At 29.6% G+C, this 23,922-nt stretch overlaps 1 protein-coding gene across 4 annotated transcripts in view; it reads left to right on the top strand.

Annotated features, from left to right (window-relative positions):
- Positions 1 to 23,922, top strand: part of LOC100169491 (triple functional domain protein) — a 119,692-nt gene that overhangs the window by 24,700 nt on the left and 71,070 nt on the right. For 2 of the 4 annotated variants that reach the window (XM_016802656.2, XM_008182646.3), the window contains exons 2-13: positions 3,045 to 3,230; positions 6,741 to 6,948; positions 7,018 to 7,131; positions 7,207 to 7,406; positions 7,472 to 7,700; positions 7,822 to 7,944; positions 8,004 to 8,195; positions 8,256 to 8,387; positions 8,446 to 8,568; positions 8,800 to 8,901; positions 9,003 to 9,221; positions 9,290 to 9,412. In XM_016802656.2, coding sequence (XP_016658145.1) covers positions 3,052 to 3,230; positions 6,741 to 6,948; positions 7,018 to 7,131; positions 7,207 to 7,406; positions 7,472 to 7,700; positions 7,822 to 7,944; positions 8,004 to 8,195; positions 8,256 to 8,387; positions 8,446 to 8,568; positions 8,800 to 8,901; positions 9,003 to 9,221; positions 9,290 to 9,412 — 1,944 coding nt within the window. In that variant the 5' untranslated portion in view covers positions 3,045 to 3,051. The remainder of the gene's footprint in view (positions 1 to 3,044; positions 3,231 to 6,740; positions 6,949 to 7,017; positions 7,132 to 7,206; positions 7,407 to 7,471; positions 7,701 to 7,821; positions 7,945 to 8,003; positions 8,196 to 8,255; positions 8,388 to 8,445; positions 8,569 to 8,799; positions 8,902 to 9,002; positions 9,222 to 9,289; positions 9,413 to 23,922) is intronic. The other 2 variants (XM_003243027.4, XM_003243025.4) reach the window with 2 other exon arrangements.

Here is a 23,922-nt window from a genome sequence, read left to right as displayed (position 1 = left end):
GTCATCACCTTTTAGGACAGTAAAAGTGCTTGGATTTTCTTCAACAGTACCTTTACTGGTAGGAAAGTGAATCTAGTTGGTACTTTGGGGGGTCAAAAGTCAAAAATTCCCAATAGTTTTCAAAAGCGCCGTGAAAAACAAAAGAAAAATTAAGGAAAAACTGGAATTTTTACGCAAAATCAGTTTTCGAGAAAATTGATTTTGGTTTTTGGCGTAACTTTAAAACTAATGAATGTAGATACATGAAATTTTCACTGATTGTTTATATTTCCATTTTCTATGCATGATAAAATTTTCAAAATATTTTGATTTGTTTTGAGCTGTTTACGGACAATTTCAGTTTCCAATTTAGTTAGTTTTTTTTTCTATGAATGTCAATAAAACTTTATTTGTTGAGTAAAAATACTTGAAAATTTAATACAAGGCTCCTACTATATTGTTACAATGAGATTTAAAAAATATTAAAAATCCTTAGTCACAGTTTTTTTTTATTAGCATTTAAAATGCAAAAATTGACAAAATTTGTAAAAATCACGAAAATTAGCAAATTATTTGTGAGTTAATAACTTATAAAAATTTTATTTTTAGAACTAATATTTAAAATGTAATACAAGATTCCTTAAAGGTTAAACTTCCCTTATCAAAAAAAAAAATGTCTATAAAAAACTCACATTAAATTTTTATGAGCGTTTGAAATTCATATTTTTACAACATTTGGTATTCACTCGATTTCTTACGTAACGATTTTCTTATTTTATTGTAATTAGAAAACGAATGACTGTAGGAACTTGAAAATTTCACTGAATGTTTATATTAGCATTTTATATATACGATAAAACTTTGAAAATAATTTGACTCTTTTTGAACTGTGTACTGACATTGTAAGTTTTCAATTTTTTTAGTTTTTTTTTCTATAAATATCAATAAAGTTATATCTGTTGGCCCAAAAAGTGTAAAAAAATAATACAAGGCTCCTGATACATCGATACAATAGCAGTTGAAAAATATTAAAAATACATAGGCACAATTTTTTTTTATAAGCATTTAAAGATCGAATTTTGACAACATTTGTCAAATTTAAAATTGAATAATTATTTTTTTAGTTAATAATTTATAAAATGTTCAACTTTTATATCTAAGGCTTGAAAATTTAAAACAAGATTCCACGTAAATGTTTAATTCTGTTACCAAAAATTCTAAGAAATTCATAAGCCCAGTTTATTTTTATAGTAATTTAAATTCAAATTTGGACGAAATCACATATTAAAAAACCTGGAATAACTATTTTAGTTATTTTGTTGTGATTGTATATTTGTATAATATTATTTGTGTGTACTTGAAACTTCTAAAGTATACTATTATATATCTATGATAGTACCACGGTTCGTTGTTGATGTATAATGCGTTACTTGATTGATATTGTGATATGATTAATTTGATATAATATTTGATATATTTGATATATCAAATATATATTTGATAGTTAAACATTTAATACTTTAAAAACCAAAATGCAATATTTTATAATCTTCATTTTTTCATATTTTAAATTGTTTAAAATACAATATCTACAACACTCAGAAATCTTAAAAAAAATAATAAAAATAAAAATAATAAAATCATCATGAATATTATTCGTTACAAAATAAATTGTAAAATTGAGTTACTGCCTTATTCATTGCGCACATCGAAGTAACAACATAGTACGTTGAAATGCAGGTATATGTGAATTATTGTTGTCAATATAATATTATCTATACGTGCTCCAATCTCATGAAATGTTGCAAAAATGACAATATTTAAAGAATATTCTTGTAAGAGATCTTGTCAACGATTTTTTCTCTTTTAAAAGAACTAAAGTATATTTATCTTAAATAAAATAGGCAATTTATTAAAAATTCATTAAATATGCATGTTATATGCATTTATGAAACAATATGCAATAATCCTTTAAATATGCAGAATATGCAATATAAAATTTGGTGTTTAAATTCAGTGTGAGATGAACCATGGACATTTTAGAACCCCCTAGACGTGCATACACTTAGTCACAACATGTAAATTAATATAAATCCTAGCTTTAATTATTATATGATAAGACCGATAATAAGAAAACGAGTTATCGCAACATCGAATATTTACTATTTATAATTGGTGGTTCACATATTATCACATTACAAATTTGTTTTCGTTGTTTTTACAGTCATCAAAAATAGCTAAATATTTTTTAAAAATATTAATTATTTTCATCACACCAGGATCAGGCCTTTTCTTATATAAGCAAGCCAGGCCACCGGGCATTGTCCCGGTTGCCCGGCGGGCCACTCCGCCCCTGTTGTAAGCTGTAAAATAATTATTAATTTACTGTAATATATGTGATCGTTTAGTATCTATGTATTATGTATATTTTTACAGCCATTGAACTAATTTAACTACATTTACTTCATTAACTACAAACGTTACATAGACTATTATGATTTTATCTTTATTATGGTAATTGTTATTTTATTTTAAATAAAAAAAAAATCACGAATAATATAACAATCATAATAAGGTTAATATGTTCATTATATTGGTGGTTTTCACTCCTGATCACGATGCATTGATGTTGAAAACTAAGTATAATTTGTACACGAGACGAAATGCATATATTTATACTTCAAGCCAATTTAATTTGAATAGTAGTCTCAATAGGACAATGGGTATGGGAGTTTGTTTTATGTTGCGTTCTATTCAGCTTTTTTTATTGTTATTCAATTAAATAATTCAACAGTTTCCAGATTGTACTTTTTGTAACTTAAACATTAATTCATAACTTCATGAATTCAGTTCAGTATTTTATTATTAGCATTAAATATGACTTTTAAATATGTTTATTAAAATAAAGTTTAAATTAAATTATTATAAATTGAACCAATATATTATACATATAATAATTACCTACTAACATACCGAAAACACACCTACTATAATAATTAAAATATAAAATCAATGATACGATATAGAAAATTGAGTAAAAATAGGAGTTTTTTTTATTTTTAAAGGTTAATTATGGATAGTGTTCGAGCTCTAGAAGTGATGGGCCTTCTTCAAGAGAAGATCGCATTTCTGACTGGTGGTCGAGACAAGCGAGGGGCGCCTGTAGTTACGTTTCCCTCTACTCCACGAAGAGAACGAGCTAAGCTTGAAGATTATCGACGGTTATTGCAATATTTTGGATCTATACCCCCGTAAGAATTTTTATTTTGTATTATTATTGAAATTTTTAATTTAATCATACGTATTTGATTTTATGAATATGATATAAATATGTCTGTTTCCTTTTATAATTCATGTTAACAATATAGCTGACATGTAAATTGTTGCCGCCCTTATCTTGCTTAATCCTCAGTTACGTGTTTTGTCGAACCAGAAATTATGTGACTACACAATGTATAAGTACAAAACTCGTTCTTCTAGTATTTCGGTGCTCTGCAGGTTATGACTCGCATATATGACGTTTAATCGATAGTCAAACGGTGAACAAATAAAAAAATGCCGGCGACATTATTGCTTTTTTCTGAATCTTTGAATTTATACCGCGGTCGAGATAGGAGATTTTGTACGATAGGTACTTGCGAGCGGGTATCTGCGATATTTTTCGTTGGTCAGCCTTAAAGTAAATATAATTCAATACCTATTGAAAAGGGCTGTTTTTATACTCAATGATTCTTGATTAAACCAATTTAGGATATTTAATGTACCTATATAGAGGTATCAATGTGTTTCCGTTTCACAGTGCTATGATATTTCGGCATCTGTCGAATAGAGTGAGTTTTACACTCTTGCTTATATATAGTGATATGTATATTATACTAGCTGTAGTATCACCCGACTTCGCCCGGGAAAAAATGAAAACATCTAAAATGCGGTGCTACTCCACTATATCCGCGTATCTTGGTAATAGATAAAGTCATAAAGGCAATAAATGTTAACCAATCGTTATAATAATGTAAAAGTTGAAACTAAATTATATTAGGTACATTATTATAATTTCTTAAAATCATATCCTGGTTACCAGGCACCCGGACTTTAAAAAAAATGTATTTATCAAGTTTCAACTGTCAACTATGGTAAGCAAGACGTAAATTTCATATACGTCTTGCCAGTATGAATTTATTTTTGAAAAAACATTGTATTTGCATACCAATTTTCCTAAAATTATCTGTAATTTTTTGTTAAAAGTATGAACTCCTTGTATTAAATTGTCTAGTCTTAGCTTATACAAATTTAATATTTTATAACTTTTGAACTACAAATTAATTGTGGTTTTGACGAAATTTGAACTTTAAATGCTTATAAAAAATAAGTAATAACCATGATGCCTATGTATCGTTAAGGATATTGGAAGCGACGATTTTCTGTCTTTGTCTAACACACGTACAACATAGGATTATAGACGTGTTCTATTTCTAACATACCGATTAATCTAGTGAAGCTATAAGAATTCTAAAAACAGATTTGAATTTATCGTCAACTTGAGATCATCTTTCCCATATTTTTGATTTTATCCCCCCAAATCATAAAAATTATATATTAATTAAAAGAGTAATTAAAAAATTGACATATTTCAATATTTGGAGAAGTTTAAATCAAAAATTCAAAAATGTGGGAAAGTCGATCTTCGACGACAAATTCAAATCTGTTTTCAGAAATCTTATCGCTTCACTAGATAAATACTAGATAAATCGGTACGTTGGAAATAGAACACGTCTATAATCCTATGTTGCACGTGTGTAAGACAAAGACATAAAATCGCCGCTTCCAATCCCCTTAATATTTTAGCTATAATAAAAACTTTCGTAATACATTTTTAAGCTTTTTGACCGGATAAATAATTTTTTATTGACATTTATAGAAAGAAATTTAAATTAATCAAATACAATCCAAGTGAGGACGATATAACTAAGCTGGTTACCAAACAATTTTATTTTAATAAATTTTCATTTTTTTCTCCAATTATTTTTAAAAACACTAAGCATTTTCAATTTCGACCTCCTAAAAGTACCAACTAGATCTAATTTGCTTCCAAAAACATACATCGGGCATTGAAGTTTATGATCAGAGCATTTCTTGTACCAGAAAAGTTGAGAAGTTGCAAACATTTTAAAATAGCTCAAATAAACGTCTGAAATTATTAGACTGGACAAAATAAAAATAAAATTGTAATTAATTTTCAAGCCCCTCCTATTGAAAAATCCTGCGTACGCCACTGTATACCAATTTCCTGACGACACAATTGAACTTATTTGGAACAACTCTGTGAAAAAAAATCGTTAAATTATTTAAATGATACGCTAAAAAACCTGAACCTTTAAATACAGAACACCCCCTCTCTTCCCCCCTCAGACAAAAAATAAAAAAATCGGGCGACGTGATGACATACAAGAAAGTATTTAGAAGTGTTCACAGCACTCATTGAAAAAAAATTGGAAAAAAGTTCAATAGTTTCGTCAGAAAATTGGTACATAAAACAAGCCTGGTTTTTTTTTATATATATAGGTTTATATAAGGATTTGCGAGTATCATCACTTCAAGTAAGACGAAATACGTTACCCTTTTCTCGAGGATTGTGAGCCGCAGATGCACACTCGTCACCAATATATATTAATTGAACATTTCATTTTATTTTTTTTTCAATATTTCACATGTTCTTTGTATTCAATACGAACGTTATATAACATTTCTAAGATTGTTATTTAGAGTTAATTATAGTTTTATACAATATAATGTAAAGTGTATATGGGTACATTAGTGATATCCAAATAAAATCTTGTTAAAATAGTCAAGATCACTAACTTCCTAAGGATTAAAAAAAAAATGGCTTATAAGCTTTTTGTATATTTAAAAGTTCTACAGATTAAAATTGAATATAATATTATATAATGCATAATGCATGCATACAAATTGGGTTGAATTATACTTAAGAGGACATTATACTATGTTGTCTTTGTCTTACAAAGGTAGAACTAGAGGTAGGAACTATACTACGTCATAATACATTTTAGTTCAGCAGAATCCATTTTATATCGTTAGTTTTCATAAAAGTGAATTTCCCTATCATCAAAATAAAGTGTAAAATATAATAATATTATCTAGACTCTAGAGCATCTCTAAATATATGCTTTTATTGATATTTACATTTTGAAGTGAATTGTGTTTTGAAATTTTTATAGAGTTAAAACTCATTCAATAAAGACGACCTAGATATTCTAAAATGTATAATTCTTACCTTTAAATTATATAATATTTATATGCAAACTCACTATGTCTAATATTTAATAACTACTCGTAACAACACAAAACTAATTCTTCTGAACACAAATTTACTATGATACGCTTTAACCGTTTAATCTACCCATTCATATTAATTATGAATTTATAAGATTTTTAAATTTAATTAAAATGTGTAAACATTTTTATAAGGAATTTTCCAAACATTTTAATGGTTATCACTGCACACAAATATATAAATATAATATAATAACTAATAAGTACCTACTTACAGAATAAACTATAGTTATCAGATAGGTATATCTGATTTTTAATAAATTAAAGAATTTTGTGAAAGGAAACACATCATTTTGAAAATATAGTTTTATATCTCCCTTAGAATTTGTAAATTTAAAATTATTGAATTAAAGTGAATTGTATATTATTTTGTTTGTAAAGTAAAGTTAATGTATTTGTTTAATTCTTAGCTGTGAAGCTAAAGAATCAGGTTTAGTAGCTGTGATTGATATGCGAGGTGGTTCTGGCTGGTCATCTGTTAAACCAATCTTGAAAGCCCTCCAAGATTGGTGTGCTGGAGGCAATGGGAACCATGTGTATGCTGTATACGTTGTAAAACCTGATAATTTTTGGCATAAACAACGAACCAGCATGGCTAGTCACAAATATAAATTTGAAGTAACAACTTTATACATTTTAATATTACTTGTAAAAAATAATGTAATGTTTCTTATGGACTTTTTTTAGACAACGATGGTTAATTTAGAAGGCTTATCAAAGTTTATTGATTCTACACAATTGACGTCAGATCTTGATGGATCTCTTCACTATGATCACGCTCAATGGATTGATATTAGACTTGTGAGTATAATTAATTTAAGAGTATTTTGTTTTATGTGATTATTTACTATTGTACATTATTTTTATTATTTACAGAGTATTGAAGAATTTATGTGGCAAGCTGCTGATTTGTTAGATCGATTAGATGATTTACAAGAAGATTTGAGTCGTAATGATTGTAGAGATGATATTGCTGGTGCCAAACTTGCCCTTGACTTTCATACCGACATGAAAAAGAAAGTACTTAAGACCCCTGTAGAGGACATGGATTTAGCTGGTCAACAACTTTTGCAGAGGTAATCTCGTTAGACAAGCAAACTTATTCAAATATATTTATTAATTATTATTGATATATGGTTAGATTATCCGGAGACAATAATAGTGGTTATGATTCTGGTTATTCTGGACGTGATAGTGAAGCTAGCAATGGTATTAGTAATCCAGATTTACAAGCATCTGTACCACAAATACTTCAACAATTGGATACCATTCGAACGTCTCATAAACATGTGTTACAGCTATGGCAGCATAAAAAACTTAAATTAGATCAATGTTTCCAGTTGAGACTGTTTGAACAAGATTGTGAAAAGGTATTTATATATATATATATATATATTTTTTTTTTTATGTTAAATGGATTTAAGTATATGGTATAGGCTTATATACTTAATATTTATTGTATTATATAATGTAACATAATCATTTAATTAGATGTTTGATTGGATTTGCCATAATCGAGATGTATTTTTGATGAGTTATGTTGAAATTGGACATTCCTATCAACTTGCCAAAGATATACAAGAAGAGCACAATCATTTCACAATGAGTTCTATGGTATAATTTTTAATATTAAGTTAATTAAAACCATTTTTAAACATATTGATTGCTTATAGAATGTGTATGTGAACATAAATCGTATCGTAGCTGTTGCACATCGTATGATAGAGTCTGGACATTATGCTTCTAATCATATAAGAACAGTTGCTCAACGATTAGATAGAACATGGAAGCAGTTTGCAGCTGGATTAGATGAACGGACATCAGTGTTAGCATTGTCTGTTTTATTTCATCATAAAGCTCAGCAGGTATGAATTTTTATCTTAAAACCTAAACATGTATTTGAACGATTTTATATTTGTTTTTAGTATGTGGAAAATGTACCAAACTGGGATGAGGCCATTGAAAATGTAACCATACCAAATGAAATTATGGTGTTAGAAAATTCAATTCACCAACATCAGAACTTATACGAACTCATGTGCCAAGCATATACTGAGGTAAACTATTTATTATAATTTTCCCCTGACAAAACTTAAATTTTTGAGACAAATATAGGTTTATAATGGGTATCAAAGCCTATTAAACGGGCTGGATACTTTGGTACAAGTCTGCGAAAGTTTTCCAACTCCTCCAAGCAATGTACCATTTATACATTATGGCAATTCTCCACAAAAAAATGTATGTTCCATTGTTGTACAATTTTATGGATTCTTTGATAACACAGAATCCCTAAACAAAATGACTAAAGCCTTGGTTAGAATTTGGTGGCAACTTTTGCATTGGCTATGGTTTATTCCTTGTATCACAACACTTTGGTTTATGGGCATTTAAAATAATTAACCATCATTATAAGCACATATTTTAAAATTTATCTAAAATGCATGTTGGGATTTTTTTGGTTTGGGTTAGGTTCATAGCACGAGTAAGAAGCTGCTCTATCAGTTGGACCATTTGGTTCAGGTGTGTAACCAAAGTGACTTGACACCAGTCGCTGAACAACATCATAAACATGTAAGCTTTTTTTAACACGCATGAAATTGGCTTAGAGCTTCTACTAGTTTTATCTCTAACATGATTGTAATGTACAAGCATGATTTCTCATTTACTTATAGCTGGATAGTGGATCAGATTCTTCAGCCAACACAACTAAGACAGTTGGAACAAACCACCAACAAGCTGCAGCTGATTATTCAGAAGGCGCCAGTCATGTGCTTGCTGTCATACACCAGATTTTAAACCACCATAGAAGTTTAGAACATCGATGGCATTCTAAGAAGATAAGACTTCATCAGAAATTAGCATTACGATTATTTCAAGAAGATGTCAAACAAGTATATGTCATAATCATTTTTTATTTATGTACTTCCTATACCTATCTTTTTAATTAATTCATTATTAGGTTCTTGACTGGTTGTCCAACCATGGAGAAGTGTTTTTAAGAAAGAATACTGGAATCGGACGGACATTACAAAAAGCTCGGGTGTACCAAAAAAGTCATGAACATTTCGAAAATGTGGCCCAGGTAATCTATATAGTTATTAATTGTATTTAATATAGTAAGTCACGTTTAAAAAATCGATAGTATATATTAGTGGTCTGTTAGAAAGATTCTACGCAAAAATAATTATTAGTACCAATAAAGAAGAAAGAAATATAATATTACATTGTTTATAAACCAAACATAGCTAGTTAACTACTTTATCAATTAATACAAATCAGTGATATTTAATAATAAAGTGGTATGTCATCATTTTTTTCAAATTATTCACGTTATATTATTAAATAGTTATAGGTTACAATATGATGATTTGAAGGAGTTATATATAGGCAGCATTATCAACAATGTCTAAGAACACAAAAAAATAATAATTATTATTAAAAAATGTTCCAACCCATTTTGTATAAGATATGTAGTTTAAGTATCTTTTAGAGTTTTCTTGTAAAGAAAAACATTTGAGTAAAAAATTTGGGATCAGAAGCGGTACTTGCTGACATTATGTTGATTGAAAACAGCATGAATATATTGATATTTTATTTTTCGTTAATAATCATTTTTATTTTTTTATTTGTTAAGTAATAAGACATTCCTAGCCTATGCGGCGATCTACATCTACGGATATTTACAGAATAGTTTTAATTTTTTTTTGGTGCTATTTTTATATGATAATAATTAAGTCATAGGTCATATTATACCAGGTATACATGACAAATTTATTTTGGTGGCTTAATACTTAGCGTTATTTAAACAATTAAATCGTGAGGCGTCCCGTCTCAGGCGGCGTAATAATCATTTAAATTGCCTACATTGGATCCCTGCACTATGCCCTTAGCATAAAATAGAATTCTTTCACTTCCGAAACGAATTTTTTTCAGTGAAAAAACATTGCGTTTATTTCTCGCTTGGTAGCAGTTCGATTAGTGTTGGATTAAATTAAAATTAAAATGCCTAGTTCTTCTTACTTCCCGTTTTGGTTAGTATGAGAAAAATACCAGAGTAGTATTGTTACCGTCTAACATTCGATATTTTTTTTTAAATTAAAAAAATAAGCTCAACAATATTTGTTTAGAGTAGGCACATTATTTTGTAATATTCGTTCTAAAAACCTCTTGACAACCCGACTTAAAAACGTCCCCTTTCTTTTTTAAAATTCTAATAGGTTTCGGTCTGAAATAAAAATTTGAAGTATTACTTCTTTAGTAATATGTGTAGGATAAACAAAGACAGCAATATTGTGGGTGTAGCTGCCCCTTAAGTTGTAGTCGTTTTAAGTATTATGTTGGAAGTAAATATTTAAATTACAATCTTTGTATATGGTTATGTATTATGGCTATTATATAAAAACGTACTGCAAATACATCAAGTGTGCAATATTATTATTTTTCAATTTTTTTTATTTGTTGTTCATTTCTTTAGACTATATGACAATAATAAGTCTCGATATTTATGTGAATTAGTTATACAATTACATTGATTAAATTAAAAATACGTCCCGATATATATTTAATATCCCAATCCCCCAACAATATATCTATAAATTATACGTTGTATTTACTAAATAAATCATAAAATAAATAATGTAGGGACATAGGTATTAATATAGCATAACATATTGCCGTATTTAACAACTACCGTTTATACTAATTTTGTAGAAAGTAGTCGTACTACTAAACGATGCGGCAATGCATACATAATAAACGTTAGGTACCTATACCAAAATATTGTAAATTACGAGTATAATAAACGGCAGTAAAAATTCTGGACGAGTATTCTGTAAGGATTAGGAACGGGACACTTCCTGCGGCGAATGCACAATAATCATACTTATCGATAGACATATAATGACGATTGGACGTCTGTACTTACGTCTGGAATTTATAGCGTTATCCGCGGTAAACTGTTCTCAAGAACAAATAAGTACGAAAGACTATTGTGTTTTTCTTTTTAGTTAATTCCCTTTGATATTATTTTATTACCGACTAGTCCCCCGTCGTTTGTTGCATGAATATTATATTCATGTATTATATAATACATGAATATATATATTTATATAGTTGACGTCCGCCCATCTATATTATTCTAGTTTAGAGTTTAGGACTTAGATTGTCAAATTACTATATATAGGGTGTCCCTTGAGGATATACCCTTTAGTCGTGGGGGGAGACTCGCCGCTCGGACAAAACCGGTTTTTTGCCGTTTTATCTATAAACTAAAAAAATTATTAAAAATCATGAGATTAATGATTGTAAAATGTTGAAAACTCAAAATTTTCACAAAAATAACCTACCATAAAATGGCTATCTTCAATTGTTTCAAAAATTAAAAAAATAAAAAATTGTTTAAACCTTTTTACTAAAATATTAAATAAAATATGTGTAGTCTCTATGAGTCTAATAAAAAAAAAACAGATGCATGATATATTTATTATCTTATAGTAGATGTGGCAATGGGTAAATCCTCGCGGGACTCCTGTATATTATATTGTAAACTGAATCAACATTTAACAGAATACACAAATTGGCCTGTAAGTCTTTGTGAATTTTAAAACAGTGTTTTCATTCATATACTTTGTACAAGAAATACTTATTTTTAATATTACCTACCATTTACAAAAAAAATTAAATTTGTCTTCTATTCTTTAGGTATTTTCATAACTAAGTACCTATACTTTTAATTTAATAACGGGAAGATAATTATTTTGAAAAATATACTGATGTGTTGAAATAAATAGTTTTTTATTTTTTTTTTATTAATGAGTAGCCTAGATTTTAGATGAATGGATTATAAAATTACAAGGAATACCTCGCTAGATTTTTGGTCCACTACTAATCAACCTTTGATTATAATATTATTAATAAAAAAAATTTGTTTGTCGAATATTCAATATTTATACATAAACTTTTTTTTTAGCAGTTTTCTGTTCCCAATTGTGAAATTAAAAATGCAGGTTGTCATAAAAAGTCTTGTAATGGAGAAATAGTAAAAAATTATATAATTTTATTTTTCTTCAAAATCACTTGAACCGATCAGGGAAATGAGTGAGACCTATGCAGATAAATGGATGGCCTTGTTGTTCGTCATCATATTATATTATCATTATAATATATTATGTAGGTACATAAATATATTATAATCTAGCGAGTGAATCGAAACGATAATTTCGGGCGGTTTTCATGAACCGTGAATTGCTAACGATATTACCAATGATGGAATTACACACCCCGAGTTGCGTGCGTGCGTGTGTGTAGAGATAGCAGCACAAGCATTTAATGTGCGGTCGATGGCGCGAAACCGGTGAATCTTTTATATTATTATTCTTATTTGTTTATCCCGTTATCGGTAGACCGTGCCTTCATCCCGCGTGTATAATGCAATATATATATGATAAGTATCATCGCAAGACCATATTATTATATTATGTAGGTAGGTGTAGTGTGCCGCTGAGGCAGTGGCGGTAGTAGCGTCAATCCTAGCGAGTGACGTCGTCAGTGGTGATTATATGGTGGAGGTGATGTTGGTGGTGGTAGGAGTAGTAGGAGTAGGAGTAGGAGTAGGAGCAGGAGCAGTAGTAGTAGTAGTAGTAGTAGTAGTAGTAGTAGTAGTAGTAGTAATATTAATAGTAATAGTAATAGTAATAGTAATAGTAATAGTAATAGTAGTAGTAGTAGTAGTGGTAACCGCGGCGACCGTCGTATACGCGAGCCGCGCTGATTCTCCAGTCACCAATGCCGTGCACGCATGCCACAGGTACTTAGAATAAGGTTCTTCTCTCCGGTCGACAGTACTGCCTGTGCTTGTGTGCGTGTGTAGTGTTTCTTTTGTGGACGTTAGTTCGCGAGTCGTGTGTGTAATATAATATATAATATTGTTTATTATTACTATTTTTTCCTCTGTATGCGTGACATATATCGTTCACGTCGTCGTCGTCGTCATCGCCGCCGAGATCAGTCGTCTATTATATTTACGTCTAGGAATGCGTGGAGTTCTTTTGTACTTCCGAAAATAATAAAATAAAATATAAGAATAATAAGAAAAAAACGTATCTCCTCGCACATTTGGTGAGTACGTTATTATATACGTAATATATATTATTATATATATATAATATATAATATGTATTCTTCTCGTCGACTGCACTCATCATCACTATACGCCACTTAATAATAATAATGTATTATAACACCCAAATTCTTCACCCGTTTTCGGACCCATTAAACTTTACCATTGTTCAGCAATTTCGTTATATTTATATAACATATAATTATATTATTTTATAGAGTGTCTCTCGACCCCATAAAATAGAGACAAGAGAGAGAAAAGTGAACATATGGCGTGCGTGAACAGACTCGGTGGGAATTGTTATTATTTTGTTGCAGTTATTGCGGAAAAGTTGTTTTTCGCGAACGCTTGCGCCTGTGCCTATCACGTTTAGGTAGGTTCGTTAACTTATCCCATGGCAGTGGTGGATACAACAGGCGGCGAAGGGGAGGTCACCCCTTCCCCCCCCCCTTGGACTGTCTTTTTAATGTTATTTTTTATTATAATATTTGACTAAACAAAAAGACAATTTAATTTTTGAAAATTCGCCCCCCCCCCTTTGGATGACGTCAGGATCCGCTACTGTGACCAATCGTGTATTTGATATTTTTCCGGATGATTATTATGTTGTTTATATATTTGTAACATATTTTATTTTAATATAAGATATATACCGTGTAATACGTTTTGTAAGAGTAATATACATCGTTCTTCTCACTCGTGTATTTATTAGATTTTCCTATTGATTCGTATCAATGGTGTAAGTATAAATAGTAATGAAAAAAAAAGATAACAGGCATCGATAATTGTGATTTTTTTGGTTTTTTCTACATTTAATTAGTTTCAATATAAACACTAAGTATGTACACTTAAAGGTACAGATTTGAACATACACAATACACATATATAGTCAATAGGTAGAATACATTTCGTTTTTTATGTCTCGAGGGAAATGTTTTTCTGATGTCGATTTCTCTATAGAGAGACTATATCAACTAGTTTTTTCCATTCATTTAAATGTGTAACGATCATCCGTTACGCAAAATTGTTTATTAATTGATAATAATCTATATCTATAGCGTAATTTGTAAGGAACATTATTATATTTTGTAACGTAACTGATTTTCAATAATGATAATACACAGTCATAGGTTTTAGAAAGATATGAACATTTTAGTGTCCCAAATTTTAATCAATACTTTTAAAGATTAGTACTTAATATATTATGTTATTAAGTATTATAGTTTGGTAGACTGTGAGAGCTTTTAAACCGATATATTGCATACATTTTTTTATAGATTTATTTTACAAGGTCATTATATTATATATATATAATAAACTTATACCTACATTGATGTTATTTAAAAATCAATTTCTTTGATGTGCCATATCATCAACAGATGTGCATCCACAATACAAGGATTTTTTTTTTTAATTTAACGAAAAGTACATTGTTGTTTTATTATGAAAATCCAACCATCGTAATGATTAAAAAATATAGACTTGTCCTTGGGTTAATACTACTAATCTATTATATACTGAGCAAAGATATATGCGCATATATAGTGTGTTTTTAGATAAAAGTGGTCCTGTAATCGGAAACGAATTTATTCATTTTGAATTTTCATAGACGATAAATGTATGAATGTACTGCATTCAACTTATCACCCCAATACCCCATACACTTATAAATAAGGGGTTCATTGTTGTTGTTCTCTGAAGTTTTTAGTTTCATCTTCGATTATCTGTATGCCTATTACATCCTCAAAACCATACATTGGACCTGTCATTTTTGTAGGACCCCAGACTTCTTCGTGGGCGTTGAGCATGTCCTACGGCATAACCGTTCCTGTGGTTCAGAACATATTATTATTATGCATGTGTTTATAAACAACCCCTAAAATAAACACGCCACTGCTACTGAAAATTCGTTATTTATTTATTTATTTATAAATGTTTAATTTCTCGTATGCCTCGTAAAATAATAATATTATTAATAAGCTGGTACCCATCTACTAGTTTATTTACTTTTTTTAAATGCCTGTAGTATGAAAATTTAAAAAAAAAACTGTAAAGAAAATGTCTATACTTCTATAATCCTATATACTACTTCTATATCATTATTGAAACATAATATAATAATATGATAGATAATACTATGAATATACTCGATTAAATTTATATGAACAATGAATTATTATTTATTTATTTATCATAAGTTGCCAACATTTTATTTTTATTTTCACAACAAAATATAATTCTAACAACGGTGAAGTAATATGGGAAAAATAAAATAAAAATAAATTGTTCACTATTTATACCAAACCATAATACCGTGTTTTCTTGATTTTAACCATAGAGTAAAGAATATTTTAACTAATCATAGGTACGTAATTAATTAATAATATTATAGGTATTGGATTAAGTTTTATTTAAATACAATATATTTTTATTAAATAGTTCAGTTTAGAAGATAATTAAACACGATAGTATTTTATAAAATACCTTTAAAAACATATAAAGTCACTGAATTTGTATGTTATGTTAACAGAAATATTATACGTATTCAATTTAAATTAAAATAATATTATCTTTTGGAAAATATATAAAGCAATATCAACGTCGTCTTAACTTTGAACAGACCATAATTCAGGCTGCACCCCGTTTTTATCTGGACAATAGAGTTGGTTTTTGTTTGATGAAACGTGGGGACGTGGGGTTGTGTGACCTAAGCCAGGAAGTGGTTTTGTGTTCACGCCTTATTGTTTTTAACCGCTAACGAACGCGTTTACTCATTTGAAAGTGCTCTCTCCTATGTATATTTTTATAATTTACGTTATGAGGTATAGGAAAAAATCTGATCTTAAACAAAACATCGAATACATATAAAATTTTAAATACAACTTATAATTAAGTTATTTTAAGAATTGAAGATTAAAATATGAAATGCTTATTAATGTAGGTATGTACCTATATTCTTATATCTCTCTTAATATTTAAAATGGACAATTTAGTAATTTCTGTTACATACTTGTCCTCAGGCCTCAACCAATTTTTAATTCGTTGTATACTAGAAAAACAAGTTAACTGTTACAGAAAACAGAACTTATTGGAATTGTAATTAAAATTTCATATAAATAAATTATATTAGGAAACACTCTTTTTGAATTTTTTTTTTTTTTTTTTAATAAAAACGTCAAATAAAAAAAAAAAATGAAGGAAATTGCTCTTTTATCACATTATTTTTGGTGTTTTATAACAGTGGCTTGGGGGGTGCTGAATTAGTGATTGGGGGTTTTGGGATTCTAAAGTACCCCCAAAACCCCCATATTTACGCCTATCCTTTATGCGAAATATCAGCACAATTAATTGTATATAATATTTCCTTCATAATTTAAAATTCGGTTTTTGTTTTATAGAATGGTGTTATAATTTTATACAAAATATGAACCTGTTTCGCATTTTATATTGTATAGAACAATTAAGTATTCTATAAAAATGTTTTATGATAAAAAATGTATAGAATTTTTAATAGATCGTGGGGATGTTTGTATACACTAATTTATATGATACAGTTTTATAGTTAATATTGTTATTGAATTGGTTCTGCTATCGACCGGTGGTTCTTTGTTTTAGACTTTAAAATTATTTTGAAAGTTGTTAAAACATGTTCATATAACACTTGGTATATTTAAATATAAACCATTTAAATACATTGTTATCAAAAATATCGTAATCTTGTTTATTGTCAAATTAATATAAACATTATACCAATAATATTATTATATACTATATTTATTAATTTAGGTATACAGAAACAAATTTGTATTGCACTGTGTATTAATTACATGGTATCAAAATTAATCTTCATTGATTCGCGTAAAGGAAAATAATGTGTTCATACTGTTATATTCCGATGTCTTTTACGAGTGTATTTAATTTATATGACAAACCGGTCAGCCTTACCTAAACAATATTTCGTAACACTACAAAATTAAAAACTAGTTTTTATATTTAAGCTTATATTTCTAAGGACCTGTGACCTGCAGGTGTGAATTATAATTTCAATAATTCCTATAAATATAATTATTAATAACAGTTTAATTTGAACGTAGTTGAATTATTATTCAACTGAGATATTATGGATGACCATAGAAATATCCTATGTGTGTGAAATATTAATAAAATAAATATGAAAATAATAACGACACTAATGAATAAACCAAAAATATTTCAGTGAGATTGGCCTACATATTTAAAACGTGGATAACATCCATCATCCGTATTATGTAGCATGCCCGAGATATAAAACTGTCAATACATGGCTTCTGAATAAACAATACATCGAGCCATTTCACTCGTCGCCTCAAGAAAATTATACGAACAATGATATTATTTGCCCTGGTTTTCGACAAAATAGTATTATTAAGTACACCTACTGTTTAAGAATTAATATTTATCGTGTTCAAAATTATTCTTTTGTTTCGAAATGTCTTATTCATTCTCGTTTCTGTTTAGTGAATATGAATTCAGCCTTATACAAGTTCTTATTACCTACCAGATGAATATTGTTGCATACGAATTCGGTCACAATTTGTCTTTAATTATTCTTGTAAATATTTAAGTACTTACTTAAGTTTCTTTTTTAATTAATATTCTTATTTAGTTCCAATGTCCCATGTAATATATACCTGTACTTATCAAAACGTATACAATAATAACACAAAAATAAATAGTTGTTCATAGTTGATGGTAACAGAAACCTCAATCGACTTATCAGCTTTAATTTTGAGATATAGCATACCAATATTTTACACATATTTAGTATGAAAATTACAATAACTATAAGTTTTCAAAAAAAAAGATTATTTGTTGAGAATATCGTTTGGGAAATATAAAAGTATGGATTTAAAAAAAAAATTGGAGTGTAGGTATATTAATATAAACTTTAAAACTTGGGTGGAAACTTTTATGTGTAAGGAAATTTGTATTATGATTTTTGTTTTGTATTTCATAATCTAACTTCTCTATAACTAGTGTAGTTTAAACCTATGTCTTGAAAAATATATAATATTGTGTGTAGAAAAAATATATTTGTTGTATAATGTATATAACGGATTATCTATACGAGAACATGCGTCTACTGGTAAATCGCATAATAACGTTTATTGTCATGTCATAGTGTACTAAAATAATGTCTGTAGTAGTGGTTGTTATGAAACAGAAATACATTAATTTGGGTTCAGCGGGCTCGGTGATTTGTAATTGACAGTAGTGAAATTATAAATATTTAATAATATGAACACATTTGTTTTTTTTATTCTTAATTGTAATTTAATTTTCTTCAGCCACAGCTTTACAATTAATTTTGGCTGTATGTAAACTGCGGCAAAATTAACCTTTTTCTAAAAGTTGATATGTATACCTAAACTGCGGCAAAAAAAAATGTACATTATACAATCTGCGACAAAACCGATAAGATACATAATACAAACTGCAGCAATTTATTTTATATACCTTCTATAATATGCGATATACCTATAATTATATTATAGTACCTAAATCACATATACCTACCTATATGTGTACCAATATGTACGTATGTAATTTAATTCATTATGTGATGTTTTGTCTTGCGTAGAAATTGGTTAGGTAAATACAAATGTATTTTTAACATGAATATTACCTATAATATTATACTCAATAGAAGTCTCTAAGAGACTCATAGAGTATTAGGCGTAAAAATTCTTATTATTTTAGGCGGCATTTCGTTTATATTGCTTTCAGATATTTTTCGTTTGATTATATTATTACTTACCGCTTGACGTTCAATTGTAGAATCTGCTTCATGACTATGATCCAAAACTGATTTTTTTTGTATTTGAGTTTTTTGTTTGAAGACCAATATTTGGCCTTACATGTTTTATTAGCGCATTCCCACGTTTTATTACCACTTATTTTTGATTCATATTTAAATTTGAATTTAAAATTGTTTAACATTCTGGCTAAACATTGTTGTAAATTCCATCACGTTGAATTAGGTAGTATTAAACTTTTAATACTAACATTAAGCACTTACATGTAGATACTAACTAGTATTATCAAAAGTAAAGGAACCGATATTACCGATATGCTTCGTTAAAACTTAAAAATACATTTGGATTTGCCTTACCAATTTCTACGCAAGACACAACATCACATAATTAATTAAATGATATAGGTACGTACATATTGGTATGTGACTTAGGTAGTGGCGGTTTTGGGGGTGAGGCAAGTGTCGCGCTGCCTCACTTGTAATTTTCAGGAAAATAAAAAATATTTGTTTCTTTAAATTTTGTATTATTTTGAATTTTGAATTTTAATTTATATAATTCAGACATTAAATGATTTAGAATTTAAGTTTAATAAACAGCATTATTGAATACTATTTTTTTGTATAGAACTTGTACAGTTGTACCTACAAACGTGAGAATGGCTGCGCGTCACTGTAACGTAACTTATGAGCTATTATAGCCGTTTCCATTATTTTAATATTGCGCCCGGCGTCGCAACCGCTAAAGCGCTGAGATCGACAGAGGCGGTAGCCGCCGTTGCCTAAGTCTGTGCATGCGAGGTGCGTCTACGCACACACATGTAATCTCGTAAAATAGTGTAAATAGCGCATGCGCAGACCGCCGCCAGAGGCGACTAAAATCAACCACTCAACAATATTGGGCATTGGCAGCAGCCCGCCGGCCACCGTGTGTGTACACACTACACATTGTATGCAGGTGGGGGCTGCGCGCTGTTGACTCTATAGTACTGAATAATTTTTAATTGTAACTGGTTAATCTTTCCGCTCCATTTTGATAACCCATACCATTACATTACCAAAGAATATATTAACATAATATTTGGTTCCTGTGTAGAGTAATAGTGTATTTACTATTTAATATTTTTCCGCCTCATGTAAAATTGCATGTCAAAACCGCCACTGGACTTAGGTACTATAATATAGTATAGGTATATAGAAGGTATATAAAATGAATTGCCGCAGTTTGTATAATGTATCTTATCGGTTTTGTCGCAGATTGTATAATGTAAATTTTTTTTGCCGCAATTTACCATCTCCCTCAATTTTAACACATCGATTTGGGGGCCTATATCGGATTGGGGCCTTGGGGGCCGATGTGCAACGCACATCTTGCACAACCGGTAGTTGCGGCACTGATTGACAGTCTATGATCTCTGAGAGAGATATGGATAAAAACACATAAATCATTCGGAAATCGGTTTTAAATTATATATATCAAACGAAAACAAAACATCCTCGAGTATACGTATAGGTACAGAAGTATGAGATTTGATAAGATCAAAACGAACGCCTCGTCAAGATTCTTAAAGTTCGTAAAATCACTGTATAATCACTATACTATATACCTATAGTACAAAATTATATGGAAGGCGCATAGGAGGAGGACTCTAGGGAGGCTATTAGTGTCAGTAGGTATTATTGCTTCCGAACGAAAGAAGTAAATTTATGTTTTAGTTAGTTCAATAATAATAATTGTTGAGTTACATCCACGATTAAATATAGTATGGTTGCCCAACGAATTATAATAAGAAACAATTTAATGATGCTCATAGTTTCTTTTATTATCAACGATACTCTAGAAGCTTTTACTAACGCTTATAGAGTACAAATGAAGTACTAGCCACTACTAGGCATACAATTATATGATTTATATATAATGTTACAATATTTAAACGCTTGGAGCACTAATGCTTGGGGTTCCGCTAGTCGTTGTGATAACAGGGAAACTCGGAGCATCACTTTATTATGGTTCGTTGTGCAACCATACTACCTATCTTTAATCCTGGTTACATCTATGGTATTATAATTTATACTAATAGGTATATGATGTATCATACGAAATATATTATATTATTTACTTGAATATCTAATGACTTTTTCTCGCATAACCGATATTATATTGCGTATAAATTGGCCGTGTTTCAATGCCCGGGCTGCAGCAGATGAACGTCGGATGAATAGTATAGTAATATTTTGTTTTTTCTAAACTCAGAAAACGTATTTTCCTCGCTACACTCGCCGCTTATTCTATTGTTATTTTTCCAATCCAATTAGCATTTTTCGTGCGGTGGGAAACGGTAGCGCGACAACAATAACGTCACAATAATAATAATAAAACTATTACTTACCCACCTACTGTGACTTTTCGACGATTATTGCCACCTCCGTTATTGTAGATAAATAGGAGTAAGTGTGAATTAATATATATAATATTATTACGTATAAGACAATCACTGCGTATAAATAATACCGTTGTCCGTTACCTGCGGTCACTAAAAATTATATATATATATATACTTTATAAGTACTGCAATAGTGTAATGGTACCAAACAATGTTATTGCTCGGGAAAAAAATCGATTATTGACCTTATTATTCATTCGAATACGAAATCATCTATGCCTCCGCGCGCGCGGCGTCGGATCGAGATCGCGATTGCCGCACGCTGCCGCCGCCGTCTCGACCCTTTCGACCAGTTTTTGTTGTTTTTTTTGCTTAGCCCGGAGCCAACGTAAAGTGAATGGTTGTGTAGTAATAGGTAACATAAATGTGTTTAGTATATACCTACGTAAGCGTACATACTTGTATTTTAATATGCTAAGCCTGGGTAATGGGTTTAATATAATAGTCGAACTCGCAGAGAATCGCGCGTGCCGGAGTTCTCAACGACCGTCGTTCTCTTGTCTATAGTCGTCTCCGTCTCCGAATCTTCAGTTCCAAGCCCTTGTCATGTTCAAGTGTACTTTGTTATATTATATATTTGTACCGGAGAGATGATATATTATATTTCCATGAAAGCAGGCGAACTAGTGGAGGATGCTATATAATAATGATTTCTATAAAAATCCTTGAGGAACCGGTCAATTTAGCTGCAATTTACCTGCGTCGTTTGCTGCAATGAAGGTGCTACTCATAGGCGCAATTTCAACTTTTGACTTAGGGGGGGGGGGCTGAATATATTAAAGGCAAGCAGATCTGCTGGTCGACCATTGCAATATAGCATATTAAAATTATATGTCCTAGGTTTTTTTTTGGAGGAGGGGCTACGGCTAAGTTTAGGGAGGGGGCCCCAACAAGCCCCTCCCAATTTGCGCCTATGGTGTTACTACATAATACTTGAATAAAAATTAATTTTAATTTTTAGATCTAGCTTTTGTATAACAATTTTAAACTATAATAATCAATTTAGCGTGTTAGAACATTATTACTATGAAATGCACCTATATATATTTATTTATTTAATTATTTAATTTAATTTCATATATATATGAATACTAGCTGGGCCTCACTGAGGTGACTCGCGTGGGGGCTTCGTATATAATATATACTCGAAGATACTACCACCATTTCGATGTGTGTGTATCTATAAATCGTAGCGTTGAATACAGTGATTTGTATTACATAAAATTATGCATTGCGTTAGTTACGTATCTACTTGAAAAATAAAAATAATAAGATTTTAGATGAATGTATTAACGGTATATTAAAGGAAAACATGAAGGAGAGCATGCTAATTAAAAAACACTGTACACTTAATGCGTATAATATGCATTATATCGTCGTTTATAGTAGGTATATAATATAACTATGTAAGTTGGTTACAATACGTACTATAAATCAATCGATAATCAAGTCGACTATATATGAATAAAATAACACTATTTTAAGTAAAATAATAATAAATATTAAGCACATCATTGTAGCTGCTCATTTAAAATTCCGGATTCAACCGTAAATTGTTTCCTTAATTACCTCTGTGCGAGAGTATTAGACTAAAGTCGGGTTCTCAGCTATATCGTTTGTTGTGTCGTATCAAAAGTTGAGCTCGACCAAACTGAACATTTCTTGGTAGATCATGATTCATGTTTCATCATGTCGTTAGTGAATGATATACTATGAGTACCACGGCCAATCAGAAAACGATAAAAGCCTCACGGCACGACAGTCTGTAATCCCGGCTTTTCCCCCATAAACGCACGCAGTGGTAATATTAAGGAGACAATTTACAGTTGAATGCGTATTTATGATAATGATTCCGCTTTCAACCTCCCCAACTGAATCTGAATATTCTTTGACCTGCATGATTATCTCTCATATTACAATATTGTTATATAATCACTATACATTGTCAATGTTTTGTTACAGTATACACACTCCGTATTTACTTTAATTATATTTTGGGCCTAACGTGTTAAGTATGTACCTATAATATTAAAATATTAGCTATAAATGTTCGAAAATTGTTTAACTTAAAAATCGACCTATTTGTGTATTTGTGAAATTGAATATCTATACAACTATAAATTATAATACTACCTATACCGGATGATTCTTTTATCATTGAACACTCATTATTTCCAAAAGTGTAGATTTTTTTGAAAATATTTTTTTTCCTTATCATTTTTTAAGTTTTTTACTTTTTT

This window comes from Acyrthosiphon pisum, chromosome A1, assembly GCF_005508785.2.
Source record: "Acyrthosiphon pisum isolate AL4f chromosome A1, pea_aphid_22Mar2018_4r6ur, whole genome shotgun sequence".
Classification (NCBI taxonomy): domain Eukaryota; kingdom Metazoa; phylum Arthropoda; class Insecta; order Hemiptera; family Aphididae; genus Acyrthosiphon; species Acyrthosiphon pisum.
The sequence above is the reverse complement of the archived record's forward strand: the minus strand, read 5'-3'. Positions and strand labels throughout refer to the sequence as shown.